This window comes from Phodopus roborovskii, unplaced genomic scaffold (genome assembly GCF_943737965.1).
Source record: "Phodopus roborovskii unplaced genomic scaffold, PHOROB, whole genome shotgun sequence".
In the NCBI taxonomy this organism is placed as follows: Eukaryota; Metazoa; Chordata; class Mammalia; order Rodentia; family Cricetidae; genus Phodopus; species Phodopus roborovskii.
The window spans coordinates 72,912,586-72,936,516 of record NW_026126418.1 but is presented as its reverse complement, the minus strand read 5'-3'; the positions used below and the strand labels follow the sequence as shown (position 1 = coordinate 72,936,516).

Here is a 23,931-nt window from a genome sequence, read left to right as displayed (position 1 = left end):
AGAGGACTGGCCCAGCTAAAATCTGCCAAATTACCTCAGTCCAATCCCCAGAACTCAGGTCTTGAGTGACTTGAAAAGGCAGCTATGAGTTAGACATAGCACACACCAAAACAAAGCAGGAGGACTTAAGGCTTGTAATAGGCACTTGATAAGTAACTGCTGAGTGGGTGATTAAAGAAAGAACATGTTGGGTAGAAAGGTAAATAGCTGAATTGGGGGCATTTTATAACCAGACAATGTGTTACTCTGAGGTTCATCATGATCACTTGACTCCTCTTCTGCCTGGGCACCCTCAGCATCCTCCCCAAGCCACTATCTTCACCTCTGCCTCCAAGGGACAGTGGAGCTGCACTGTCCGTCTGAGTTGTCTGTAAAGGTGTAGTCAAGAGAGCGAAGCTAGAAGTTCCTTCTGCTCCTTTTGAAGGACTCTGCAATGGTGGCCCCTCCCTCCCCACCTTTGTCATGTCACTGAGGAAAGTGGCAGGAACCAAGGGGAAAAAGTTGAGTCTGCGAGGCACTCATGAACACTGCAAGCAGGAAGCCATGTTCCGGAGCTTTGTGCCTGCTCAGAATCTTCTGAGAGTCGGGGGAGGAGAGCGACCCACCAGGGTCAAGCGTGGACCCTGTATTTAGCATAGAAACCTAGAAAGAGGCTGGGTGGTAGTGGAAAATGCCTTTATCCTCAGCACTTGGGAGGCAGAGGCAGGTGGATCTCTGTGAGTTCAAGGCCAGCCACTCTACAGAGTGAGTTCCAGGACAGCCAGGGCTGTTAAAAAACCAGAAAACAAACAAACAAAAAGAGAAACCTAGAAAGATGAACTGATGGACAAGACCCTCTTCAAACATGGGGACTCAGATTTGCAGCCTCCATGCCCTCTCCAGTTTTTGGTTTGATGTCAGCCCTTCTGTATAGGGAGGGCAGGGCAGTAGGAAGCAGAGAGGAGGGGCCCTGAGGCCAGGATTCCCCAGTCTCATTAAGGCATGAAACAAATGTGCTAGGACAAAACACAGACGACAGATCACAGTAAGTCGGGTGGGTGGGGGAGGGGTGACATCCTGGAAGGTCCAGGTGGGTCCTCAGGGCAGGCTGGCAATGTCTCTCTCTGGAGGTGGGCCAGCTGGCTTTGGGCTGCTCTCATTGGCTTTTCCTTCAAACATCATGACCCTGGTTTAGAGATGAAGAAAAGAAAACAAAATCAAAGGGTTAGAACTCCTCCTCTCATATAGAGATCTCCCCAATCTTGATTCTGCAGGATACTCAACAAAATGCCCTCAAGGCTATTCTGGGAAGAACCTCACGAAAGGTCACGTGGGCAGCTGTGTGGAAGGCGCTGGTGATCCTATTTCACAGAGGGAAACAGTGGATCAGGAAGAGGCAATGGGACTCCTCAACTGCTCAGGCAGTCCCAAGTAGAAGAAGCGACAGCCTTTTAGGCCTCTGGCTTCCAAGCCTGTGCCTTTCTCTATCCTAGCTGTCTGGGGAAGAGTGGGTTGGGCCAGAATTCTGCTCAAGAATCCCATTAGGTCTTTAAAAAACTCCCATTGACTGGTCGGTGGTAGTGATGGCAAACAGATCTCTGTGAGTTCCAGGCCAGTCTGATCTCCAAAGCAAGTTCCAGGACAGCTAGAGCTACATAATAGAGAGGGCCCATCTTGAAGAAGGAAGGAAGACCTACCCTGTCTCAAGAAAACAAAACAAAAAACCCATCCCCACTGTGCTACAACTCCAGTCCACTCTGTGAAGGAGACAATGTAGGATTGATGGGGGATGTCCTTCTGTATATACGTTTCTCTTATTTGTTGATAAATAAAACACTGATTGGCTAGTAGTGAGGCAGGGCTTCGAGATGAGGAGAATTCTGGGGAGAGGAGAGAGAAAAAAGGTGGAGAGACACCATGCTGCTGAAGGAGTAACATGCCGATTACAGGTAAACCACAGCCTCATGGCAATACATAGATTAATAGAAATGGGTTAATAATTAAGACAGAGCTAGCCAATAAGATGCCTGATCATCAGCCAAATAGTTTATAATTAATATAATTAATATAAGTTTGTGTGTGCTTATTTGGGGCTAATCGGTTGGGGGGACCAGGCAGAACAGAAACCTCCATCTTCATAGGTTCAAAACGTAACCTTTCAGGGAGACTGCATTTTAGTGTTGGCCTACTGCTTCATGCTGAGTGACTCAAGACAAACACTCAACCTCTGAGTGTTTATTCAAAATGGGTTGGGGATCCAGTACTGTGACCTCCTTGGGCCTCAATGAATGTCTTGAATGAGTGTGTGCATGTGTGTAAAAGCCAGAAAAGTCTTTGGAATCACTCTTCAGTCACTGCCTCTTTTTCTTTCCTTTTCTTTTCTTTCCTTTTTCTTTTCTCTCCTTTCCTTTCCTTTTTTGTTTCCTTTTTCTTTAAGGCAGGGTCTCTTGATGGTCTGAGACTTATCAAATAGGCTGCCTGGAGACCAAACCCCAGGGTTCTACCTGTCTCTGTCCCTTTTTTGTTTGTTTGTTTGTTTGGTTTTTGTTGTTGTTGTTGTTTTGAGACAGGGTTTCTCTGTATTGCTTTGGTGCTGGGACTAAAGGCATGCACCATCAATGCCCGGCTATCCATTTTTTAAATGGCATTCTTGTCCATTTTTTAAATAGCATTTTGTTATACTTCTCTCTCCTTTTATTTATTATGTACACAATATCCTGTCTGCATGTATGCCTGCAGGCTAGAAGAGGGTACCAGATCTCATTACAGATAGTTGTGAGCCACCATGTGGTTGCTGGGAATTGAACTCAGGACCTCGGGAAGAGCATTTCTCCAGCCCCTGTCTCTGTCTTCAGGCACCAGGATACATGCCACTATACCAGTTTGGTTCTGGAACCAAACTCATGCATGCCATTCCATTTCCTGACTGAGCTGTCTCCCTAGCAACAAGCTCCTTCATTAATCGAGGAAAGTATAGTCCTAAAGAGGCTTAGATGTTTGCCATCGGCTGAACACTAGACAGAAATTACCATGCCACCTCACTAGCCCTCAGGACGATGCTTCATGTGCAACCATCACCACTTTCAACAGAAGACACAGAATCAGCCAGCAATCCTGGCTCCTGCAAGGTGGAGGCAGGATTCCAAAGCTGAAGCCAACCTGAGCTATACAGGAAAACACACACACACACACACACACACACACACACACTCACACACACTCACACACACACAAATATGGACATGGATAAACAGGCATACACATACAAGAAGAAAAGAAGCCAAAATTCAAGGACCAAAGATAACCTGTTCAGGGTCATTAGGGAACAAGTAACAGTGTCAGGATTAAAACTAGAGTTGACTTTTTTAGGGAGGGAATGATGAAGGGGGGTTAAGATAGATAGGTCTCAGGTAGCCCAGGCTGGCCTTAAAATTGCTATGTAGGTGAGGATAGCCTTGACATTCCTGTCCTTCCTGCATCTACTGCCTTAGTGCTAAGAATACAGAGGTGCCATACCATGCCCAGCTAGAGTTGATTACAGACTCTGTCAACTACCAAACACCAAAGGGAGTAGGAATATGCTTTACAAATGAGGAAACGGGTTCAGAACATGTTAACAGTAGGGGTTGGGTGTAACAAAATGGTTAGAGCATTTTCCTGCTATGTACAAGGCCCTGGATTTGATCCCAATCATCTCATACAAAAGGAAGGAAGGAAGGGAAAGAGAAGAGAAGAGGGAGGAAGAGAGGGAGGGAGGGGTAACCATAGTCAGGTCTAATATGGTATTGCCTATAACTTCAACACTTGGGAGGCTGAGGCAGGAGGATTGACACAACTTTTGAGGCAAGCCAGGGATCCATGGTAACTGACCAACCAGGGTTACTTGGCGGTACAGTTAAGACTCTGAAGACTCTATCTCAAAAAACTTTTTTAAAAAGCCAGGCAGAACACACCTCTGACCACAGCATTCAGGAGGTAGAGGTAGGTGGATTTCTATGAGTTTGAGGCCAGCCTGGTCTACAGAGTGAGTTCCAGAAACAGCCAAGGCTGCATAAAAAAACAAAACAAAACAAAACAAAAAAAATGACATCATTTTTGTCATTCGTGAAGCCTTCAATCTTGGGGTTTACCATGCACCCCAATGCAAGCTAATCTCTCCAAGTAAGGAAAACAGGCTCAGAAAACTCCAGCTCCTCATTCAGCAGGTAGCACAATGAATTGTCCACCCACTAAGAGATGGCAAAGGTGTCCTCCACCTGAGGTCTCTCCCCACAGGATGTCCTTGTCTCTGAGATCCCATGGGGTGAGGAGGTACTCACAGTTTAAGGACAGCTGACCGTTTGCCCAGCATCATATTCACAAAGTCTCGGTAGGAGATGGTGTCACTGATACCCCCTGTCACCTCCGAGATCATCTTCTTCATCTCTAGGTGGGTCTTGGGGACCCCCAGCTTCTCCATCATCCTCTTTAAAGACATAAGATCTGCAAGGAGGAAAAGCAGATCTGTTGAGTGGAGATAGGACACTGAGGCCCTGCAGAGAGCCAGAGATGACCCATTTCTATACAGCACAGTTAACAGTGACCTTTCCCTGTGGGACTGTAGCCAGTGATGAGTCCCCTGGGGAGACAGTAAAGGCTAGTACGTGGGGACCTGGGCTTCTAGAGTCAGACTGAGATCAAGCTTCACTCCTCTTGGCTGGGATGCCTAAGGAAGACTGCTTCATCTCTCTGGGATGAGAGATGACACATGTCTATTACCCCAGCAGCTGGAAGGCTGCGGCAGAAGGATGACTGCAAGTTTTAAGCTAACCTAGGCTACATAATGAGGAAGGTCTAGGGAGATGGCTCAATCAATAAGTTGTGCAAGCATGAGGAACTGAGTTCAAAGCCGCAGAGCCCAAATAAATACTCAGGCACACTGGCACAAGCCTGTGATCCCAGGGATGGGGAGACAGAGACAAGAGATCCAGCAGACTAACTGGCCTTCCAGCCTAGCCAAATCTATAAGCCTCAGGTCCAAAATAAACAAACAAATAAAGAGGAAAGCAATTTAAAAGACCCTGATGCCAACCTCTAGCTTCTATACACAACCACACAGGTGCACATGTATATGTGTGCCCACACACTTGAACACACATGCAGATGCATACACACAATCGGTTTGAAGGAAAAAGAAAAGGGAAGAAATGGTTATTAGGCTTATGCAGACATGATATATTCCATGGTCTCCCAGCAAGTCCTCTGCATTAGGGTGAGTCAAGGTGCCTGGGAGTTAGCCTGATCCTGGGCATTGAAAGTCAAACTTTCTCTGGCACAGCACAGCAGAAAACATTGCCATCTGCCACTTCCATTCTGCTGTTGTAGGACTCTCCCGAGGCTAGAAGGGACAGGGAGCCAAAAATACCCCTCAGAGCAGGAAAACAAAAGGACAAAATAGAAGGAAAATAAGGGAGGTACCAGAAAGTCATCCCACCCCAGGGCCTCCCAACATCTGAAGCTATTTCCTGGGAATTGTTCACAGTGAACAATGGATCACCAAACCAGGGGCAGATCCTGGGACTGTGAGCAGGGCTGAGGTTGGCAGCACTTGTGCAAGACCCATAGCTGCTAGGCTTTTCAGGCTTTTCTGTGGAAAAGAGCTCAGGACACACACACCGCCCACCAAACTTCAAACTGATAAGAGACACGTGGCATGAGGCTGCCAAATGCCCTTTCCCATTGTCTGTCTCTCAGTGAGACAGACAACCAGTGAGGGGACCAGATCCATCTAGAGAGGTGGTCGCTGTGAGCTGATCAATAGCAGTTAAATTAGAAAATAGTAGGTTGATAAGATAGCTCAGCAAGATGGGTGAAGGTGCCTGCTGCCAAGTCTGACACACTGAGTTTGATCCCTGGGACCCACACAGTAGAAATAGGGACTTGACTCCCTCAAGTTATCCTCTGGCCATCAAACACATGCCATAGTGAACCAGCCCCACCATAAAACAACCAAGCAATAAATGTAATTTAAATTTTTTAAAATTCAGAAAGAGTAACCCAAATGTGGCACTGCATGCCTGTAAGTGCACGCCTGTGCCCCAGAAAGGCTGAGGAAGGAGGATTGCTTGAGGCCAGCCTAAGCTACATAGTGCATTCTAGGTCAACGCTGGCCAGAAAAACCAAACAAAAACCCAAAAAACCCGCTGAAGACACAGCTTAGTTGGTAGAGTGCCTAGTATACATGCAACCCTAGGTTCCATCCCTTACCCCATCCATATAAAAGTGAGCAAGGTAGTGCATGCCTGTAATACCTACACTGGGACAGACAACAATCGGACAGTCCCAGACATCCTCAGCTACATACGAGTTACAGGCCAGCATGGACTACCAAGAGACCTGTCTAAAAACAAAAACATGAATTCATCTAAAGTCTGAAATTCTAAATGGTAGCTCTTCAGATGCTGGCTGAATGCCTTTGAGGCCATTCACACAATGGAATATCTTAAGTAGGGACAGAGCTACAGAGAACCTGTTTAGCAGCAAATGCTGGGGCTGAGCCCACGCCTCAACACTGGGGGCCCACCAAATTCTTTCACTTCTCTGAGTCTTGAATTTCCCAACTACAAACTGAGGGTGATTGAGCATCCAGGACGATGGCCCAGCCCTGCCAGTGAAGATCAAACTACAGTTTCCCACCAGGATGTGTGCCTGGGACTTTTGTGTTTCTATCAACCCAGCACCTTGGTGGTAGAAAGCAATGGGCTCTGCTGGAGGTGAGAGGCAGTTTCTCCACTCCTTGTCAACTGCAGGACAAGGGACAACAGCAAGCACAAAACAGATTTGGAGAGAATGAAGAAGCAGTCCAGGAGTCAAGGAGACTCCACAGGCCTGGTTGGGATGAAGCTCTAAGCCCTAGGGTGGACGCTGGAGGAATCCAGCACCATGAGGAGTCTCAGGTAGTGGAGCTAGGCCAAGAGATGGAAGGAATCAGGGTGGGCTTGGCTTGAGGCAGGATAGAAAGATAGAAGATGAAGGGGTTTGAGGAGGGAAAGGAATCCCTTGGCCCTGAGGATATGCCTTAAGTCAGATAGTGTCAGAGTCAATAGTTTCAACCCAAATGACAAAAAGAAAAAGAAAAAGAAAAAAAAAATACTCTGTGAAGATTGTCTGCATAGAAGCAGCATTCTGTTCCCTGAGAGATTCCTATCAGACACACAGAACAGCCAGCCAGCCATGCTCACCATCAGAATGTGTGTGAACCCTGAGGTTAACTTTAGCAGCATACTCTGTTGTTTGTTCTGAGAAAACTCTCCCAGACAAGATCACAAGCCTTGTTCACAGTCAGAACATGTCTTGACCGCCTAGTAACCTGTGTATAGTAAGAATTCCATTGACCTCTGTGACCTACAAATTTATCTTTTTAGCCCACTAAGTCTGTATAGTACACTCATATAACTTGTAAAATCACTTAGGAAAAGACCAATTCTTCATGTAGGAAGTATGCAAAAATATTTTTTACTTAATCCTTTAAACTTAGATATTGATTATACCATTTAAATAAAGCAATCTTAAAGGTCACCAAAATCATATAGACAGCTATTGTTAAGCTACTCCTCTCTTGGAAGCTTCTGTTTTGTTATGTGTTTGTGTGTGTGTTTATGCACACGAGTGCAGTGCCCACAGAGGCCACTAGTAGGCGCAAGATCCCCAGGAGCTGCAATAACAGTTGTCTGTAAGCCGCCTTATATGGGTGCTGGGAACCAAACTTGGTTCCTCTGCAACTGCTGAGACATCATTCCAGCCATGTTTATTTTTATGTGTGTGAGTGTTTTGTATGTGCTCTGTGCGTGCTGTGCCCTCAGAGGCCAGAAGAGGGTGATAGATCCTTTGGAACTAGAGTTATGGTGAGACACCACGGGACTGCCAGAAAATGAACCCTAGTTGTGAGCAAGGGCAGCCAGTGCCTTTAATCACTAAGTCATCTCTCCAGCACCCCACTCCCCCTTATTTTTTTTTAATTAAGTGAATTTGGAATTTACTAAAAGGTTTTTAACATGGATTCAAACGTGATCATCAAGAGGAGGTGATATCAGGTACAGTGGGAAACCCTTCTACAGACAGGTGGATCTCTATGATTGCAGGCCAGCCATGACTACACAGCAAAACCATGTGGAAACTTAAAAAACAAAACAAACAAACAAACAAAAAAAAAAAACAACAAAAAAAAAAAAAAAAAAAAAAAAAAAAAAGGAAGGAGGGGAGAGAAAGGAAGGAAAGAAAGGGCCTATAGCTGGCATAATGGCTGAGTAGGCGAAAGCACCTGCCACCAAGCCTGACAACCTGTCTGATCCCCAATCCCCAGAACCTATGTGGTAGAAGAGAACAGACTCCTGTAAGTTGTGAGTTGTGTGTCCCCACACTTACAACAATTCATTCTGAATTTTTTTTTTTTTTTTTTGGCTGTGTTAACCAAGCTCCCAGTGCCCCCCTCAGTGGAAGTCTCTGAAAAGAATTCAGTATTGCCTTGTGTCCCCTGCAGCTAGTGACAGGGTAGCTGGGCCATTGGTCCCATTAGGGAAATATTAGGGTGTTCTTCAGTGCCCCTCACCAGACCAGCAAGACTCTCTAGGTCTCAAACCTTGATACCAAGGTTTCACTCACCAATCTCGCCTTCATTGTTCAGGTCAAACTCCATGTATTTCTCTGGAAATCACAAACAAAAGCTGCTGTTAGTTTGGAAGCCACGGTTCCCCCTGCACAGTCCAGTGACTCCCTAGAAAGCGCTGACTAAATCCTTGGGGAGCCCTTGACACCCTCCCCAGCCCAGAGGTCCAGTCATCTTAGCTCTTGTCTTTGGGAGAACCAAAAACTTTTCCTAATACCAGGCAGACAAGAATCATCTATGAGGCAACTATAGTACATGTTGGTAGTCATGTCTCCTAATGATCACAGGGTTCCTTTGTGGCTAAATATGCTAGAGGCTCCAGTTCAGTTGTTCCTAATGTACAATGGCACCCACAGACCACCCCCTCCCACATAAACACAGGGTCTGCATCCTCAAAAGATCAAACGTCATTACATTATATTATATTACTTATATACATTATATTATCCATATACATAATACATACTATTACTGCATTGTGGTGTTGATACTAGCCTCCCTTGTGGGATTTTCAATTGACTCATGGGAAGAAATGTCCTAAAATGCAGATTTGATCTGCAATGATTTGGATTTCCTCTCCCCATAAATATGCCACCCACCTCATGAATATTCATAAACTTCTTTGTATTCTACAAAGCAAAAGCCCACTCCAATCTCTCTTTGGAATGTTTGCTTTGCTTCGCCTTGATAAATCAAGTTCTGTTTAAACTGTCTACATCTCTTGGTTGAAGTGTGTGTGTGTGATGTGTGTGTCTGGGCATGCATGTGTGTGGAGACCAGAGAACCACTTTGAGATGTCAGGTCTCTTCCCTGTTTCCATGGGTTCAAGGCATTGAACTCGGGTTGAGGGGGAGAGGGTTGTGGCCAGTGCTTTTGTCTGCTGAGCCATCTTGTCATTACAGGATGGAATTCTTTCAAAAAGAAGCAGAATATATGATATTCCTGCTTGCACCACTGACTTGCAGGCACCCCGAGGGAAAGGCAGCAACGGGCTATGCTGACCCTGAGGAAGAAGGCAGCTTCCTCAGAGTAGGCTGCAAAGGGAAACAATTATGCCCTTGGAGACTTGGACCTAGGGGTGTAGGGAGGGTGGTGGGGCAAGCCTTGGGGTGCCTCCAAGAATCCCAGGACCTGCTGATGAGCAGGTACTACAGAAAACCTGGCTCTGAAACTGAGAGATGGATCCAGGGCCCACCCTAGTTCAGAGATGCACATGCACATGTGGGACCTTCCCCAAAGCCTGCTGACTTTCCCATAGCAACTCCACAGCAAGCAAAGGTGGTGGGAGCCAGCTTGATATCTTCTGACCAGGGGAGTGTGTCAGCAAGCTCTTATGTAGCTTTTGACATGTCACCCCTACCTCAACAGAGCAGGCCCTCGTGCCCCCCACCCCCAAGCTGGTCCCTCAGCCTGGAGTGTCCTTCCAGGTATGCTCGGGCCCCTCCTCAGAACTTCACCTTCCACTGTAATGGGCCTGGTACCCAGTGAGCACCCATCTGGGTACAAAAGGATAAATGAATGGCTTGAGGACCTTTGGGTCTCTCCTCTTCCAACTAAACTATACTTCCCTAGGACTCCCTGTTCAACACACCCAGCTTCACGTCCCAATGAAGATGCGACTTCACACCTGAAGAACCTGTTTTCCTTTCTAGATGCTCCCACAATGTGGGATGGGCCCCTGTGTCCTTTGCATACCTCTCCTGCAGGCCTGCCATGCTCCCAACTCCATGACTTATCAGTTGAGACTTGGGGCTCTAGAGACAGGCTGACAAGAGTTTAAATCTCAACTTGGCCCTAAGTGAGCTATGTGGCCCTCTGCCAATAACCGTACCTCCCCAACCCTGAGTTTACTGGTCTGTAAATCAAGTTTCACCATCTGCCCCCTAATGGATGGGGAAGAGAGGTCAGCTGGGCACATTGGCTGTTGTTGAACAGGGCTGACACGCAGCACCTGCCGGCCATTATTAATTTTACTGTCATCTAAGTCCTGGCCAAGATAACTATGTTGTGAGCCAAACGAGGCAGGCAAGGCACATTGGCAGGTACTTGGCCTTGGAATGGGAAGGATGCCCAAACAGCAAGCTTGGGAGAAGGATGGGACCTCCTGGATACCCTCTGTAGAGCTCAGGGTTCCCATCCCCCAAGTGCACCCCCAGAGGCAGGAAAGGTGGGTCTGCCCACTCCTTGCATGCCCAGGCTCCTCTCCTTTCGAGCCACTGGCAGAGGACCAAGCACCAGAGCCCCGAACAGAGGAACCTTTATACTGCCCCTCTTCCCGCGCGGGCTCCTGAGCCCTGTTTTCTTTTCATCCTGCGCTGCTGGGATTCAATGGGCAGAAACTTTGCCCCCCCCCCTGCCTCACTGTAGCCACACAAATGTCTATTCTCCACAGGGGCTCCTGAGAGGCTCCACCAGGGAGGGGGAGATGCAAGGACAGCTCACAAAGGGCAGATTGTGTGCTGGGCTCTGGGAGTGCACAGGGCCTGGATGGGAGGAGAGGAGACAACCTGAGCCACACTGGGCAGCCACGGAGCAGAGGGCACAGTCAGATCAGGCCTGCTCCTGCCTCTTGGGGGACCCATCTCAAAGCCTGATGGGAAGTGCAGCATTCTGGATGAATCAGAACTTCAGCCCAGTCCTGTGTGCCATGGACTGAGGGAGCAGCCAGTTCTAGGGGCAGTTGGGCAGACAGCCCTGGCTCACCTTTGAAAGCTGCGAGCTTTTCTGGCAGGTTCTCTTCATCGCTGTACTTCTGGTCACAGAGGAACTCCTACAGAGGTGAGACCACAGTACTGAGCCAGGGCTGGGGGCAAAGGTCACCTATAAGCAACCCATGCAGGGTTCATCCCAGCCTCCTGTGACTTGTCAAGGCAGATCCACAGTCACCCTGGTGGTAGGAAGTGCTCTCTGCAGCTTGCGGGCAGGGCTTACCAGGGGCTCTACTCTAGGGGACTGAACATCTTTAAGGATGTGCCCTGTGCTATCCCCAGGACACCAAACTCCCAGGATCCGGGAAGCTGTGCACTCCTGAGACAGTTACCAAATGACCTCTGTGTATTCACCGGACCATTAACTTCCCCCCCACCCTCAGGTGAGCATCAAGGCTGATCTAGTCCTTGAGTCTGCAGGGTAACATGAGAGCAATGAGTGGAGTTCAGTGACTAAGGTTACCCTTACGAGACCCTTACCTCCACCCTCCCTGTAAAATGAGGGTTAATCCCTGGTGTGCTTTGCTTCCCTTCAGAAGCTACAAAAGACAAACATTCCTTTCAGAGCCAAATGGGTACTGTGGGCAGTTACAGGGAGGACCCAAGGGTAACAGCAGCCTTCAGGGGTGCTCAGGTACACTTGTTTCTCTTCAGACCTCCCAGCAGCCTCAGGAGGTCTGTTGTAAACTGGGGAAACTGATGAGCATACAGTAAGAAAAACTGCCGAGGGCAACCATTTGAGCTACCTTAAGCCACAGCACTGAGAGATTCGGAGTGCAGGCATTCTTCACATCTCTTTTTTTTTTTTTTAATAATTTAATTTTATTTTCTGTGCATTGGTATGAAGGTGTCAGATACCCTGGTACCAGAGTTACAGACAGTTTATAATTGTCATGTGGGTGCTAGGATTTGAACCCAGGTCCTCTAGGAAGAGCAGTCAGTGCTCTTAACCACTGAGCCATCTCTCCAGCCCTCAGGAACCCCCCATCTTAAAACAAAAAGCTATCCCAGCTCTTGGGAGACTGAGGCAAGAGAATAGCAAGTTCAAGGCTAACCTGGGCTATGTATCAAGAGTCTGACTTAAAACAACAATACAGGGCTGGAGAGATGGTTCAGCATCTGAGTGTGCTGGCTGCCCTTGCAGAGGACCCAGGGTTCAGTTACCAGCACCCACATGGCAGCTCACTACCACGTGTAACTCCAGTTCTAGTCCATCTGACTAGCCTCCATGAGTACTGCATGCACATGGTGCACAGACATACACATGGGCAAATATTCACACACACACACACACACACTTTTTAAAAAAAAAAAAAACAACACCCAAAACTATTCTATCTATAAGTGCTTTCACCTGACAGGACAGGGGCAGTATCAAGCTAGGCATCTGGATAGAGCAGGCATGTTCCCATCCAACTGTTTAGACTCTGTTATGCACTGTTTCCTGTGGACCACACCTCCATTTATCCATTCATCCATTCATTCACTGGGCGTCTCCTGAGGGACCACAGCCTGAATGCATTTATACTGTGCTGCATTTAGGCATGCAGGGGCAGTGAAATAGGGTGGATAAAAGTTCCCATCCTAGAACTACACAGGGTTGGAGGGGCTAGGGAGAAGGCTCAGCTGGTAAAGTGTTTGCCACACAAGCATGAAGACTGGAGTTATATCCCCGGTACCAAGTCTAAAGTCAGGCCAGACAGCATGTGCCTGTAATTCCCAACACTTCTAAAGTACAGGTAGGAGGATCTCTGGGGGCTTGCTGGCCAAACAACTTAGCCGAATCTCTGAGCCCCAGGTGTCAAACAAGCAAAGGAGACAGCTCCTGAGGAAAGACTCCAGAGCAAGGTTGACCTCTGACCTCTACACACATGGACATACATGTACATATACATGTATGATGGGAGATGTCATTCTGTAAATATGTTTCTCTTATTGGTTAATAAATAAAGCCCTGTTGGCCAATAGGAAAGCAAGATAGGCGGGACTGGGAGACAAGGGGATTTGGGGGAGAGGTAGAGGGAGATTAAAAATGTAGGACTGAGAGAGAAGAACTCCGGACCCTCTCTCTGGTAAGATAAGACCACGTAAAAATACTTAGATTAATAGAAATGGGTTAATATTTGAGACAGAGCTAGCTGATAAGAAACTCTAGCTTCTTATCGGCTTTATATCTGGTACAGTGTCTCTGTGTGTTATTTGGGGCTGACATGGCTATGGGACCAGGCTAGGGGGAAAACCTGCTCATAACACATGTATGCATTCACATACCTAGTAACACTCAGATAAGATGTGCCGAACTGTTTCTAAATTCCAGATGTCATTTCCCACTAAATGATGCCAGCCTGTATGCACACATCTGGAGAAGGAGAGCTCACGTCCCTCAGGTCTATTGTGAACCGGACAAAGAAGACAGACCAGACCTTCTGCAGCTCAGAAGGTCTGCTTACCTTAGTATGCTCAGAGTAGGGGACAACCACCTGCATGTGGCTCCCCTCCTTGGGTCCAGAAGGGCTCATTTGGCTAAGCATCGACTGTGATCGGTCGGCATCGCGTTATCTTATTAAATCCCCCAGCCATGCACATTCTGATTCTACAGGCTGGAACTCAACAAGAGGGTTACATGAACACTGAGGAGCTCTGCCCAGTCCCAGGACCCAGCGGCTCCACCCACTGCCACCTAGCTGGAGATGGAGTCTTCTCCCTAAAACGCCAGGGCCGTCCCCTTCCTGCTGGCTTTATGGAGAGTGGCTTTTCCTCTGCACTCCCTCACGTAGCCTTTTGCCAAGCTCCCCCATTACCATACCAAAAGTGGGACAACTCACTCTTGCTGGTGACCCCAGCAAACCAAGTAACTCTCAGGGCCCTGATCGCTCACCTGTACATTTAAGGACAGGTTAGGTCAGTGGCTTTTAGACTTCGAGGCAAGGAAGACAAAGGGCATTAAAAAGGGGAGGGCCCCTAATTAGGTCTGTCAACTTTCTCCTTTGCCAAGCGAAGGCTTTTAAAACAATGACTATGGACAGTTACCACGAGTGCAGCCGCCAATCAGTTCTGAATGTTAACATGGCATCTGCTTAGCTCACTTCTAACTCACTGTGTCTCCGTGTCTTGTCTGCATCACCAATGCCTGGAAAGCCTTATGGAGTGAAGTGTATAAAAAAGCACAAGCGAGGGGTTGAAGAGCCGGCTCAGTAACGTGCTTGCCATGCAAGCCTGAGGGCCTGAGTTCAATCCCCTGCAACGGATAAAACCAAGGTGTAGCAGCACACATCTGGAGCCTAAGTGCTGGGGAAGTAGACACAGGAGGATCCCTGGGGCTCATCCGCCCTGGGGCTCATGAGCTCCAGGTTCAGTGGGAGAGCCTGTCTCAAAAAATAAGGTGGGCAGGGAGGTGGTGGTGCATGCCTTTAATCCCAGCACTTCAGAGGCAAGGGGGCCTGTATGGGTTCAAGGCCAGACAGTTCCAGGCCTAGAGAGATATACAGTGAGACCCTGTCTCAAATCTCTCTCTCTCTCTCTCTCTCTCTCTCTCTCTCACACACACACACACACACACACACACACAGAGGACCAGCATATGGTACCTCAGAGGGCCTGCCCTGCTCCTACACTATGTGGCCAGTCAGAAGTTCTGCCCATCACAGCCTGTCTGCAGTACTAGCTGTCCTCTACCTCCTCAGACAAGACAGTCAGGCAGGGCTGGGAGCAAGGGCAAGGTACACATTGCAGAAGAGGTCAACAACATCTCCCTTTCACCGGACTTTCAGATTACACTCAGAAGATGCAGCAGGGGTGGGTATGTGTTTTGATGGCCTCCTTTATGCAGAGAACATTTTTAAAAGCACAAATTTCCATCTTTTATATCATTCAATTAATGTGTGCCCCTCGGCCAGGGGTGGCACACGCCTTTAACCCCAGCACCCGGGAGGCGGAGGCAGGTGGATCTCTGTGAGTTTGAGGCCAGCCTGGTCTACAGAGTTCCAAGACAGTCAAAGATACACAAAAACCCCTATTTCAACCCCTCCCCCAAGGAAAGGAAACAAAATGTGTTGCCCTCCCATCTCTTGCCCCTCCATAATCCGAGCCTATTTTCCACACCACCTCCTATCTATTGAGCTCATTCCCACCCCAGCTCTGTCCCTCTGTAGAGTGAACTTCCTCCACACATCTGCAAGATTCTCCCCCTCATGTCAAGACTTGGATCTCCAAGGCTCTATCCCAAGCTACCTACTTAACATGACACAGCCTGGCCACCAGTCTGCCTTCACTTCCAATCCACGTGACAGTGCTCTGATTCTTCTGTCCCATGGAATGAATGGTCCCTACAGCTGCTGCTGCTCTCTTCAGATACTGCCCATTGCCCAGCTGCCCTTGTGAGGACACAGGGTATGCAGAGCCAGTGTTCAGTTAAGGGTTTGGGGAGGACTGGGTGGACAGAGACCCTGAGAACAACTTCCCCAGTCTCATCACTAGCAAGTGGCTGAGCTGGGAATGAGCTCCCATGCCAGGTAGCCTTTGTGCTCGATCACAGCTGGAGAGCAGAAGGCATATTTGGAAGTAGGTATGGAGATGTGGATCCCAGAACTTTATCAGTTTGTGCCCTCTGATGCTAGCTGGCCAGCCTTCAACTTTGACTGGACTTGGAGTTGCCATGGAAACACCTCAGAAGGAATGTCTGTGAAGGTGTTTCCTGAGAGGTAAAGCAGAGAAAGGAAGACCCCACCCTGAATGTGAGCAGTCCCCCAGAGGGACCTGGAGCCCTAGATTAAATAAAAAGGGAGAAAGGAGGCAGCGGCAGCGCCTGTTTCCTGCCTGCAGACGAATGTGACCAGCCACTTCATGCCTTCCCGCTAGGACGGGTGTCCCTTAAAACTGTGAGGCAACATGAACCCTCCCTTCCTTAAGCTGCTTTTGATAGATATTTTGTCCCAGTCATGAGAAAAAAACATACAGTGGCCAGCACCCTACAGTGGCCAGCCTAGAGCAAGCATTCACTGGGTCAACAAGTGTTTATAAAATGCAGAAACCTGCCATTTGTTCCCACTGTTTCCTCCAGACTCCTGGGGGGGGGGCGGAATAAGCAGTTTCTCAAAACTGTGTCTGTGTGTGACGGATACTGGAGTGGACTCTGGGAATGGATTCACAGCTTCCTTTGGAGCCAACAATGACAAATGCTTTAGCCACCAGAATAACCAGAATGGGAAAAGCAGCTGACCAATTCATGTGTGGGCAGGTAGCCCTGGGTAGGGACAGCTGTGTCCTTGGCTGGGGGCAGAGGAGACAGGTGTTCAGGAGGCAGGGTGGGAAGTCAAAGGCTAAGGAGCCAGCTTCCACCACAGCTCAGAGCTTTGGATTCTTGGTTCCTGCTCAAACACAGCTCTGGTTCCCTTCCCTGAACCTCCCCTACTTCCCTACTCAGCCTCCAGGGGAAGCTCTGCTCAGAGGCCGGTACCCTTGAGTTGGACCTTGAATTCAGGCTATGGAGAGAGATAACAGTCAGCCTTGATATTTGGAAGAAAAGCAAAATAACAAGGGATGAACTGGGGGTCAGAATGTAATTCACTTAGTCACTGTGTGAAAGTTTCTATCTTTTTCTCTGCCTCAGTCTCCTCATCGGAAGAGTAAGAAGATCCCAGCTGTCTTCTAGGCTTGTCTTGGGACTTAGTGACTGCCTGTCGCCAGTCAGTATTGAAGGCTTGCTAGGAATTTAACACATTCAGTGTCTAATTGTCAGCTTGTCACTCCCTCTCCTCAGACCACCATCCATTATTAAAGATTCTTGAAACATCATCACTAACTTTGCCTGACCTGGGGGCTGCAGACTTCTCATTCCCCCTTCTAGGTGTGATACTTGACAGATGGGATGAGAAACTGGGCAGGACACTGAACTAGTTCAGGATTACCAAAGAGTTGCACCCCACCCCGCCCTGTCTACATCCCTAGGTCATCCCAGCTTCCTCCTTGACCCCAACAAGCAGGTGGTGGCCAGGCCACAAATTTCAGGGAAAAGAAAGCGAACCACAAGGGTGGGGGATGGGTGGGGCACCACCTTTCCCCGAAGCAACAGGTCATTCAGGGAAGATGCCTCCAAAGCTCTTGGGAGTTCCTGTTGTCCCCAAAGATATATTTTTTTTTTTCCAGGAAACACAAGAAGCCAAAATACAAGGTGACAAACAGGAGCCTAGAGTGGCCTAAGACCTCCAGGTGAGGATTGGGCAAGTGGCAGATTGAAGTACCACCTAGCAGAAGAACCCAGAGGGACTCAAGGCATCTGGATTGTACTCCTTGGCCAATAATTGGGGAAACTGAGGCCCCCAGGGACTAAGGTCCCTAAAGTCATACTGGATGGACTCCAGGTGCAGGGCAATGGCTAAGACAAGGAAGGGGTGGGTGGGTGGAGTTGCCTGGGTGCTATCCCAGGTACTCCATCTAGCAGTGCTCTGTGGCCCTGACTTACTTTCCCTCGCTGGGCCTCAGTTTCCTCCTTTATAAAATGAGGTCACAGTGACAGACCCTTCACGGTCTGCTAAAGGATTAAAGGAACTCCATTTGGCTGAAGATGACATATATAAAGCTGGCCTTACTGTCATATGTTAGTCATCACCACCTAACAGCACCCCCAGCCACACCCAGAAAGAGAGAGGGCCCACCCATACGAGAAGACCTCCAGAGGAGGCTGGACCCTCTGGTGACCCCTCCTCAAAGGCAATTTTTCTTAGTCCTCAAACTCCTGGCTAACACGACCTGCCTGGTACAGTGCTGTGCCCCCATCTCAGTCCCAGGGAACAACGCTGGCAGTCCCCAGCTCTAGGCTGTCCTGGTCAACAACCTGAGATAAACAAAGTATCTCTCCCTCACCCTAGCCCCACCCCAAAATCTTAGAGGCTGGAGGGGATAGGTCCAGGAGTAAGAATTTAGCAACAGCTGGGTGTGGTGGAACACACCTGTAATCTCAGCACTCGGAGGTAAAGGTGGGCGGATTAGAAGCTCAAGTCTATTCTCAGCTACAAAGTGAGTCTGAGGCTATCCAGGGTAACATGAATCCCTGCCTCAAAATTAAAACAGAAACAAAACAAAAAACTCAAAAGCACCAAAGGCTGGCCAGTCCAAGTTGTATCAGGCCTCTGGAGTTGCCTGACAAGGCTCAAATTCAACTTCTTCCCAAACATTTTAGCATCTTGAAGACCCCTTGTTCCTGGCCCTCCCAAGTTGTCTTTACATATCAGCTGCATGAGTGCTGGACATAGTGTCATCTTGAATGCATGACGCGCTGGGTTTGATCCCTAGCACCATTAGAAAAAGAAAAGGTGAGATGATATCACCATCCTAGAAGCCAGCCAACGAATTAGTGGCCGATGCCCTATGAGTGCCAAGGACAGGCAGCACCATGCTGGGATCCTGTGGCCTCTGACATGGCCCACAGGCTCTCAAAGAGCCAGGGCCAGGCCACAAATGCCCAGCCTGGCACCTGGCGAGCAGCAGGAACCTGTAACAAGCACCCACAAAGACAGCAGGCTCACATTCCCAGGGCTCTTCTGGGGCCTTATCCGGACACAGTGTTCTTGCCAATAGTCAGGCAGCTAAAGAAAAACACCCCAGTGACCACACACATAAAGCAGACCTCACAGAAATTCCATCTCCAGCTGCCTGTGACATGGCCACAGCAAGGTCACAACTGGCCAGACCTGCAGGGGACACTGAATCCCCAGAGGCTCATGTGACCCTTATCACCATCTCCTTTATAATATATTAAGGGAAGAGCAAGAGAGACGGGTGCCCTCAATGCCAACGGGCAAGGACAGAGCGGCACTGCCAGGGACACAGGAAAAGACACACCTACATAGTCTCCTGGGTCAAGTCTCAGAGGCCCCATGTGGCTGGGAAAACAGGCAGGAGACAGTCACTCTGGACAGAGACTTCCCTGTGCCCCAGCCTGCACCCTTCCGGCAAGCAAGCACAGAGATACCCAGTAGGCACCTAAAGGGGACAGGGAATGCAGTGTACTTCATTTGACCCAAGAGAGCTGAGACATGGGGACAGCAGCCAGAGATCCGTATCCTACATAAGCAAGGGAGGCCTGGGTCACCACAGAGCTGCAGCCACCTGGTGGACTGGGGCCAGAGCAGGCCACGGATGATGTCCAGGGTCAGACAGAGCTCATCTGAGCCCCTTCCTCGACTGAGTGACCTGGGCAGATGGCTTCACCAGGCTGGGCCCTGCGTTCTCTCACCTCTAAATCTCTAAGGTGGGGGGTCATCATCCTTGCCCTAGAAGGATGTTCAGGATTCTCTTTGCAGACTCAACCCACACTCATGATGGAGCATTCCACTGGGGCAGATCTGGGAGCTGATGCATGGTGAACACCAGGCATGAAACATCGCCACACTCACATCCTTGTGTGTTTAAAGATCCTGGCCAATCACAGGCTCAAACTGTAGCCCCTTCCCAGCCCCCAGCTCCTCTAGATCATCCCCAGTGCACAGGCACTCCAAGGGGTAGCCAGCCCAGCCCCATGGCTTCTCTAGGTTCCTATGGGAAGACAGAGGAAATTTCTCCCATTGCCATATAAGGCTGGGCCTGGCTGGCCTGGGGTCACCTACCATGCCATCAGGGCGTGGGGAATGCCAGCTATGTAGAGGGAGTAGGAGGCCCTTGCCTGGTCCAGCTTGCTCCGGTAGTGCTGACATGTACACACCCCCAGTGTGGAAGGGGGCTGGGCATCCACAAAAGGGGTCACTGAAGTCCAGAGCTGAAGCAAATATATAGTCTAAGATCTACTGTGGCTGGGTTGGTTTTTGTTTGTTGTTTATTTTGTTTGAGATAGGGTTTCCCTCTGTAACCCTGGCTGGCCTGGGACTCATAACCTTCCTGCTTGAGCCTCCCAGTTGCTTTCATGACAGGCACACACCACCACCTCTGGCTAAATTGTGGCTGTTTAATCTCAGGCAATTAACTTCTCTGAGCCTGGTGGTCATAAAATGGGAATGATATTGCCTATACTACCCAGTGTTAAGAGTGAGTATTCAACATACCTGGTGTAGCATTAGCACACTCCAAGGAACCAGAAAGTAGAAACCAAAATGGGGCCTTTGAAAGAGTTCAGTGGGTAAAGGTGTTTGCTGCTAAACCTGATGACCTGAGTTCGATCCCTGGTACCCACATGGTAGAAGAGGAAAACCAACACCTCCAAGTTGTCCTTTGACCTTCAAACACAGCCTGGGTTGTGTCTGTTGCATACACTTACACATACACTCAGCCTGTGGTGTGTCTGCTGCACACACTTACATATACACTAATAAGTTAAAGGAACTTTAAAAATATTTTTTTTGCTATTGTTTTTATTCAAGACAAGGTTTTCCTGTGTAGCCTTGGCTTTCCTGGAACTCACTCTGTAGACCAGGCTGGCCTTGAACTCACAGAGATCCACTTGTCTCTTCCTGCTAAGTTCTGGGATTAAAGGTGTGTGCCAGCACTGCCAGGCAACAATAATTTTAAAGGAAAAAACTAAAGCGAACCCCTAAACAGCTGCATTGTGTTGCTCCCTGCCTCTTCTCCCCTCAGTGTTCTCTGGCCCCACCAGAGTGTTAGACGACTCTTGTCACCCTTATAATAACAATTACTAAGACTGAGCTACCTTGCTGAACACAAAATGCTACTCACTCCAGGGATGGGGAAAAGCCCTAAGGGAAACTGGAGTATTGGTCCAGAAAAAGCTCCCTAGAGCTAGGCTCTGCCCCAGATAGCAGCTGGTAGTGCCCAAGCTAATGGGCACAACAGCTGGCCACACAACCCCCATGTCCTGAGTCACAAAGTGGTGCCTGCATGGGTTCTTGCTTAGATGGGGCCATCAGGCACTGCTCAGTGCAGCCCAGCTCAGCATCTCAGAATCCCCACTCCAGTAGGCAGCGAAGGTGCTCTCCACTGGAAGACAATCTAACTGTCAACGCAGCTCCCTAGAGTATTGTATTCTGAGGACTTCATTGCAGACTTGGCCATGGGCCAACCAGACTGGGACCCTCAAGCAGAGCCACCCAAAACTCTTGAGTCTGTCCTTCTCCACTGACTGTTGCAGGGGTTCAAAAGGGGTGGGTCCACTGCACCCACTGCCGGAAAGAGGGAGCAGCAGGTACATCCCTAGCATACCTCCATGCCTACTCCCTATACCTGAAGACTTTACACAAATGGTGATGCTCACAACAGCCAATGCTGTGCATTTCACACACATCATCTGGCTGAAAAAAAAATCACTACTCTTATCTCTTGCTGGCAAGGAGGATCAGAGAGGTGAAGCAGCTTGGTGAACTCACACAGCCAGTGCTTGGCAGCCTGCCTCCTGGCTCTGATTATAGTGTAGTCACCTTGGCCTATTGTAATGTGGGAGAAGCTCAGCCATCTAGCATAATCTTCTAGGAACCCACACTCTGGATTATACTACAGCCTCATATTGCCTAAGCTTATGTGGAAGAACTTAAAACGGCACCTGCAGGAAAGAGACACTAGGTTGTGAGCTGTGCCAGTTGCTCCTGTGTGCAACGGCTCAGATGCCTGCCCTCTCCAGGTATTTGAAGTCCTGAAATGGTTAGATCACAGCTCCTACTGGTCCACTTTCTGCAATCAGCCCCTGATAGCCACAGGCCCTCCCTCTTTTGAGCCATCTTCTGGTCCCACCCCATCCCAAGCTTTGGTCAGTACCCCGCAAGGGTCGGGTCAGCACAGAAAGTCCCAAGATCTCAGCTTTTTTGACTCCTCTAACGAAGGTCACCTAATTCCCATCTCCAGTTGTCTCTGGCTTAGGGTCCTTTGGCTATGGGTAGAGTCAGCTAGCACAAAACCTGCCTAACCAAGTGGCCCAGTGGGCTGTATGAGATCATGGTCTCAGATTCCTGTCCAGAAAGCAAAAGCAGCCAAGGCTGGGGTGGTGCTTAGGGACCTTCCAGAAGCCCTGCAGGCCTGCCCTGAGCCCAGCCAGATGTCCACAACCCCTGAAGCCAAGCTTTAAGACAAGCACTGAGGGGCGAGGAGGGGGTGGTAGTATAAGAGAGCCCAGAGCCCTCCAGGGACTCCTGGACCTAGTCATGGGAAGAGATGCCTATCTAGATCTATGACATGCATGAAAATAAAGACAGCAATAGGGAAGAAACACTTCAAGGTATCACAGCCCCCACATCTCCAATGACCTCCAGTGTGTTGTCCTAGCTCCCCACCAGGGATCCTAGTTTGTTCCCCTGGGTATACTGAGACCAGAGGGGCAAATAAGGGGAAATGCCTAGTCTTGTGTCAGTGGGCTACCTTTGCCCCCATGTATTAATAATTCAATATGCTTGCCAAGCAAGGAGAAGGTCCTGAGTTTAGTCTCCAGTACAGGGAGAGAAAGAGAGAGAGAGAGAGAGAGAGAGAGAGAGAGAGAGAGAGAGAGAGAGAGAGAGAGAGAGAAACTCTAATACCCCAGTGGGATAGCTCTCTAGAGCTAGACCCCAGACCATTCCAGCTCCATGCCTTACTGAGCCCACAAAGTGGCCATGCTGGAGGTGAGAAACCCTTTCTATAGACACTAGTCATGTCTGAACCCTGATCCTGAGAACTGTAAAGCTGCAGACTGTCCCACCCCCGTGCTTTGCCAATCCAGGAGGCCCTGACACCTTTCTTAATCTCCAGGGATCTACACACTCAGTAGCAAACGTACGGAGCTGCTATTGTGTGTCTGGCAGCAGCGGAAGGATTTCTTTCTAGAACTTCCCTGGACCGGTTTTAAAAAAATAAAAAAGGCAGTCCCTAGGGCAACTTTTCAAAAAGCTGGTGAAAAAGAGCTGTGTCGGAGTTGGAGGTGTGAGGCGACAGGGAAATGCCAGCATCGGCCAGCCAACCCCCAGTGTTAAGTTCTGTGGTCCATAGGGACAGCACTGGACCAGGGGTCTCTTCTGGCGCCAAAATCCTTACGTGGTCCCCAGCGAACTACCGGGAAGCCACTGCCCGCCGGCACCGGGTTCCTTCGCCAGCCCCACCTCCCTAAGCCAGACTGTTAAAACTTGCAACCGGAGACCGCCAGGCAGAGAGCTAAGGGGTGGAGTGGACTTACCTGGAGTCGAGGCCACACGGCAGGGGACAGAGATGCCACTGGGGAAGGCCAGGGGTGGGGGAGGAAAGGACTGATTTTGTCTGGGGAATGGAGTGGCACAGTGGGGCGCAAGGAACCCGTACGCTGTCCCCCGTTGTGGCGCGGCTTACCCGGTTGATCTCCTCCAGCCTCCTCTCCTGCCGAGCTTTGAGCAAGCCGAAAGCCTTCCCTCCTGTGGGAGACAAAGAGGCAACGGGGAAGCGAGGCGACCTCCCGGGCCACGCGCCCCCTCCGAGTTCCCGCGCGTGCCTCGCCGCGCGCACAGGTGACGACCGGGGACGCCGGGCGCCGGACAGCACCGGACAGCAGACGCCTACCTTGGAACCTGTTGCTGACCGCGATCGACATTGTGTGCGCCCGACTCCGGTCAACGCGAGGGACGACGGGGAGGAAAGCGCGCCTGGTCCAGAGTTTCGGCGGCGTGTGGCGACGGGACCCAGGGGCGGAGGGACCGCGCGGCCGGACACACCCCGCCCAGCCGG

The 23,931-nt window shown here is 49.4% G+C and overlaps 1 protein-coding gene across 1 annotated transcript; it reads right to left on the bottom strand.

Annotated features, from left to right (window-relative positions):
- Nucleotides 1-658: 658 nt before the first annotated feature.
- Aif1l (allograft inflammatory factor 1 like) lies at nucleotides 659-23,931 on the bottom strand. Its single transcript, XM_051185141.1, has 6 exons — nucleotides 23,767-23,931; nucleotides 23,560-23,621; nucleotides 11,327-11,393; nucleotides 8,620-8,661; nucleotides 4,299-4,461; nucleotides 659-1,165 (listed from the first exon to the last, which is right to left on the bottom strand). The coding sequence occupies exons 1-6, from the start codon at nucleotides 23,795-23,797 to the stop codon at nucleotides 1,078-1,080; spliced, it is 453 nt and encodes a 150-aa protein (XP_051041098.1). The 5' UTR covers nucleotides 23,798-23,931; the 3' UTR covers nucleotides 659-1,077.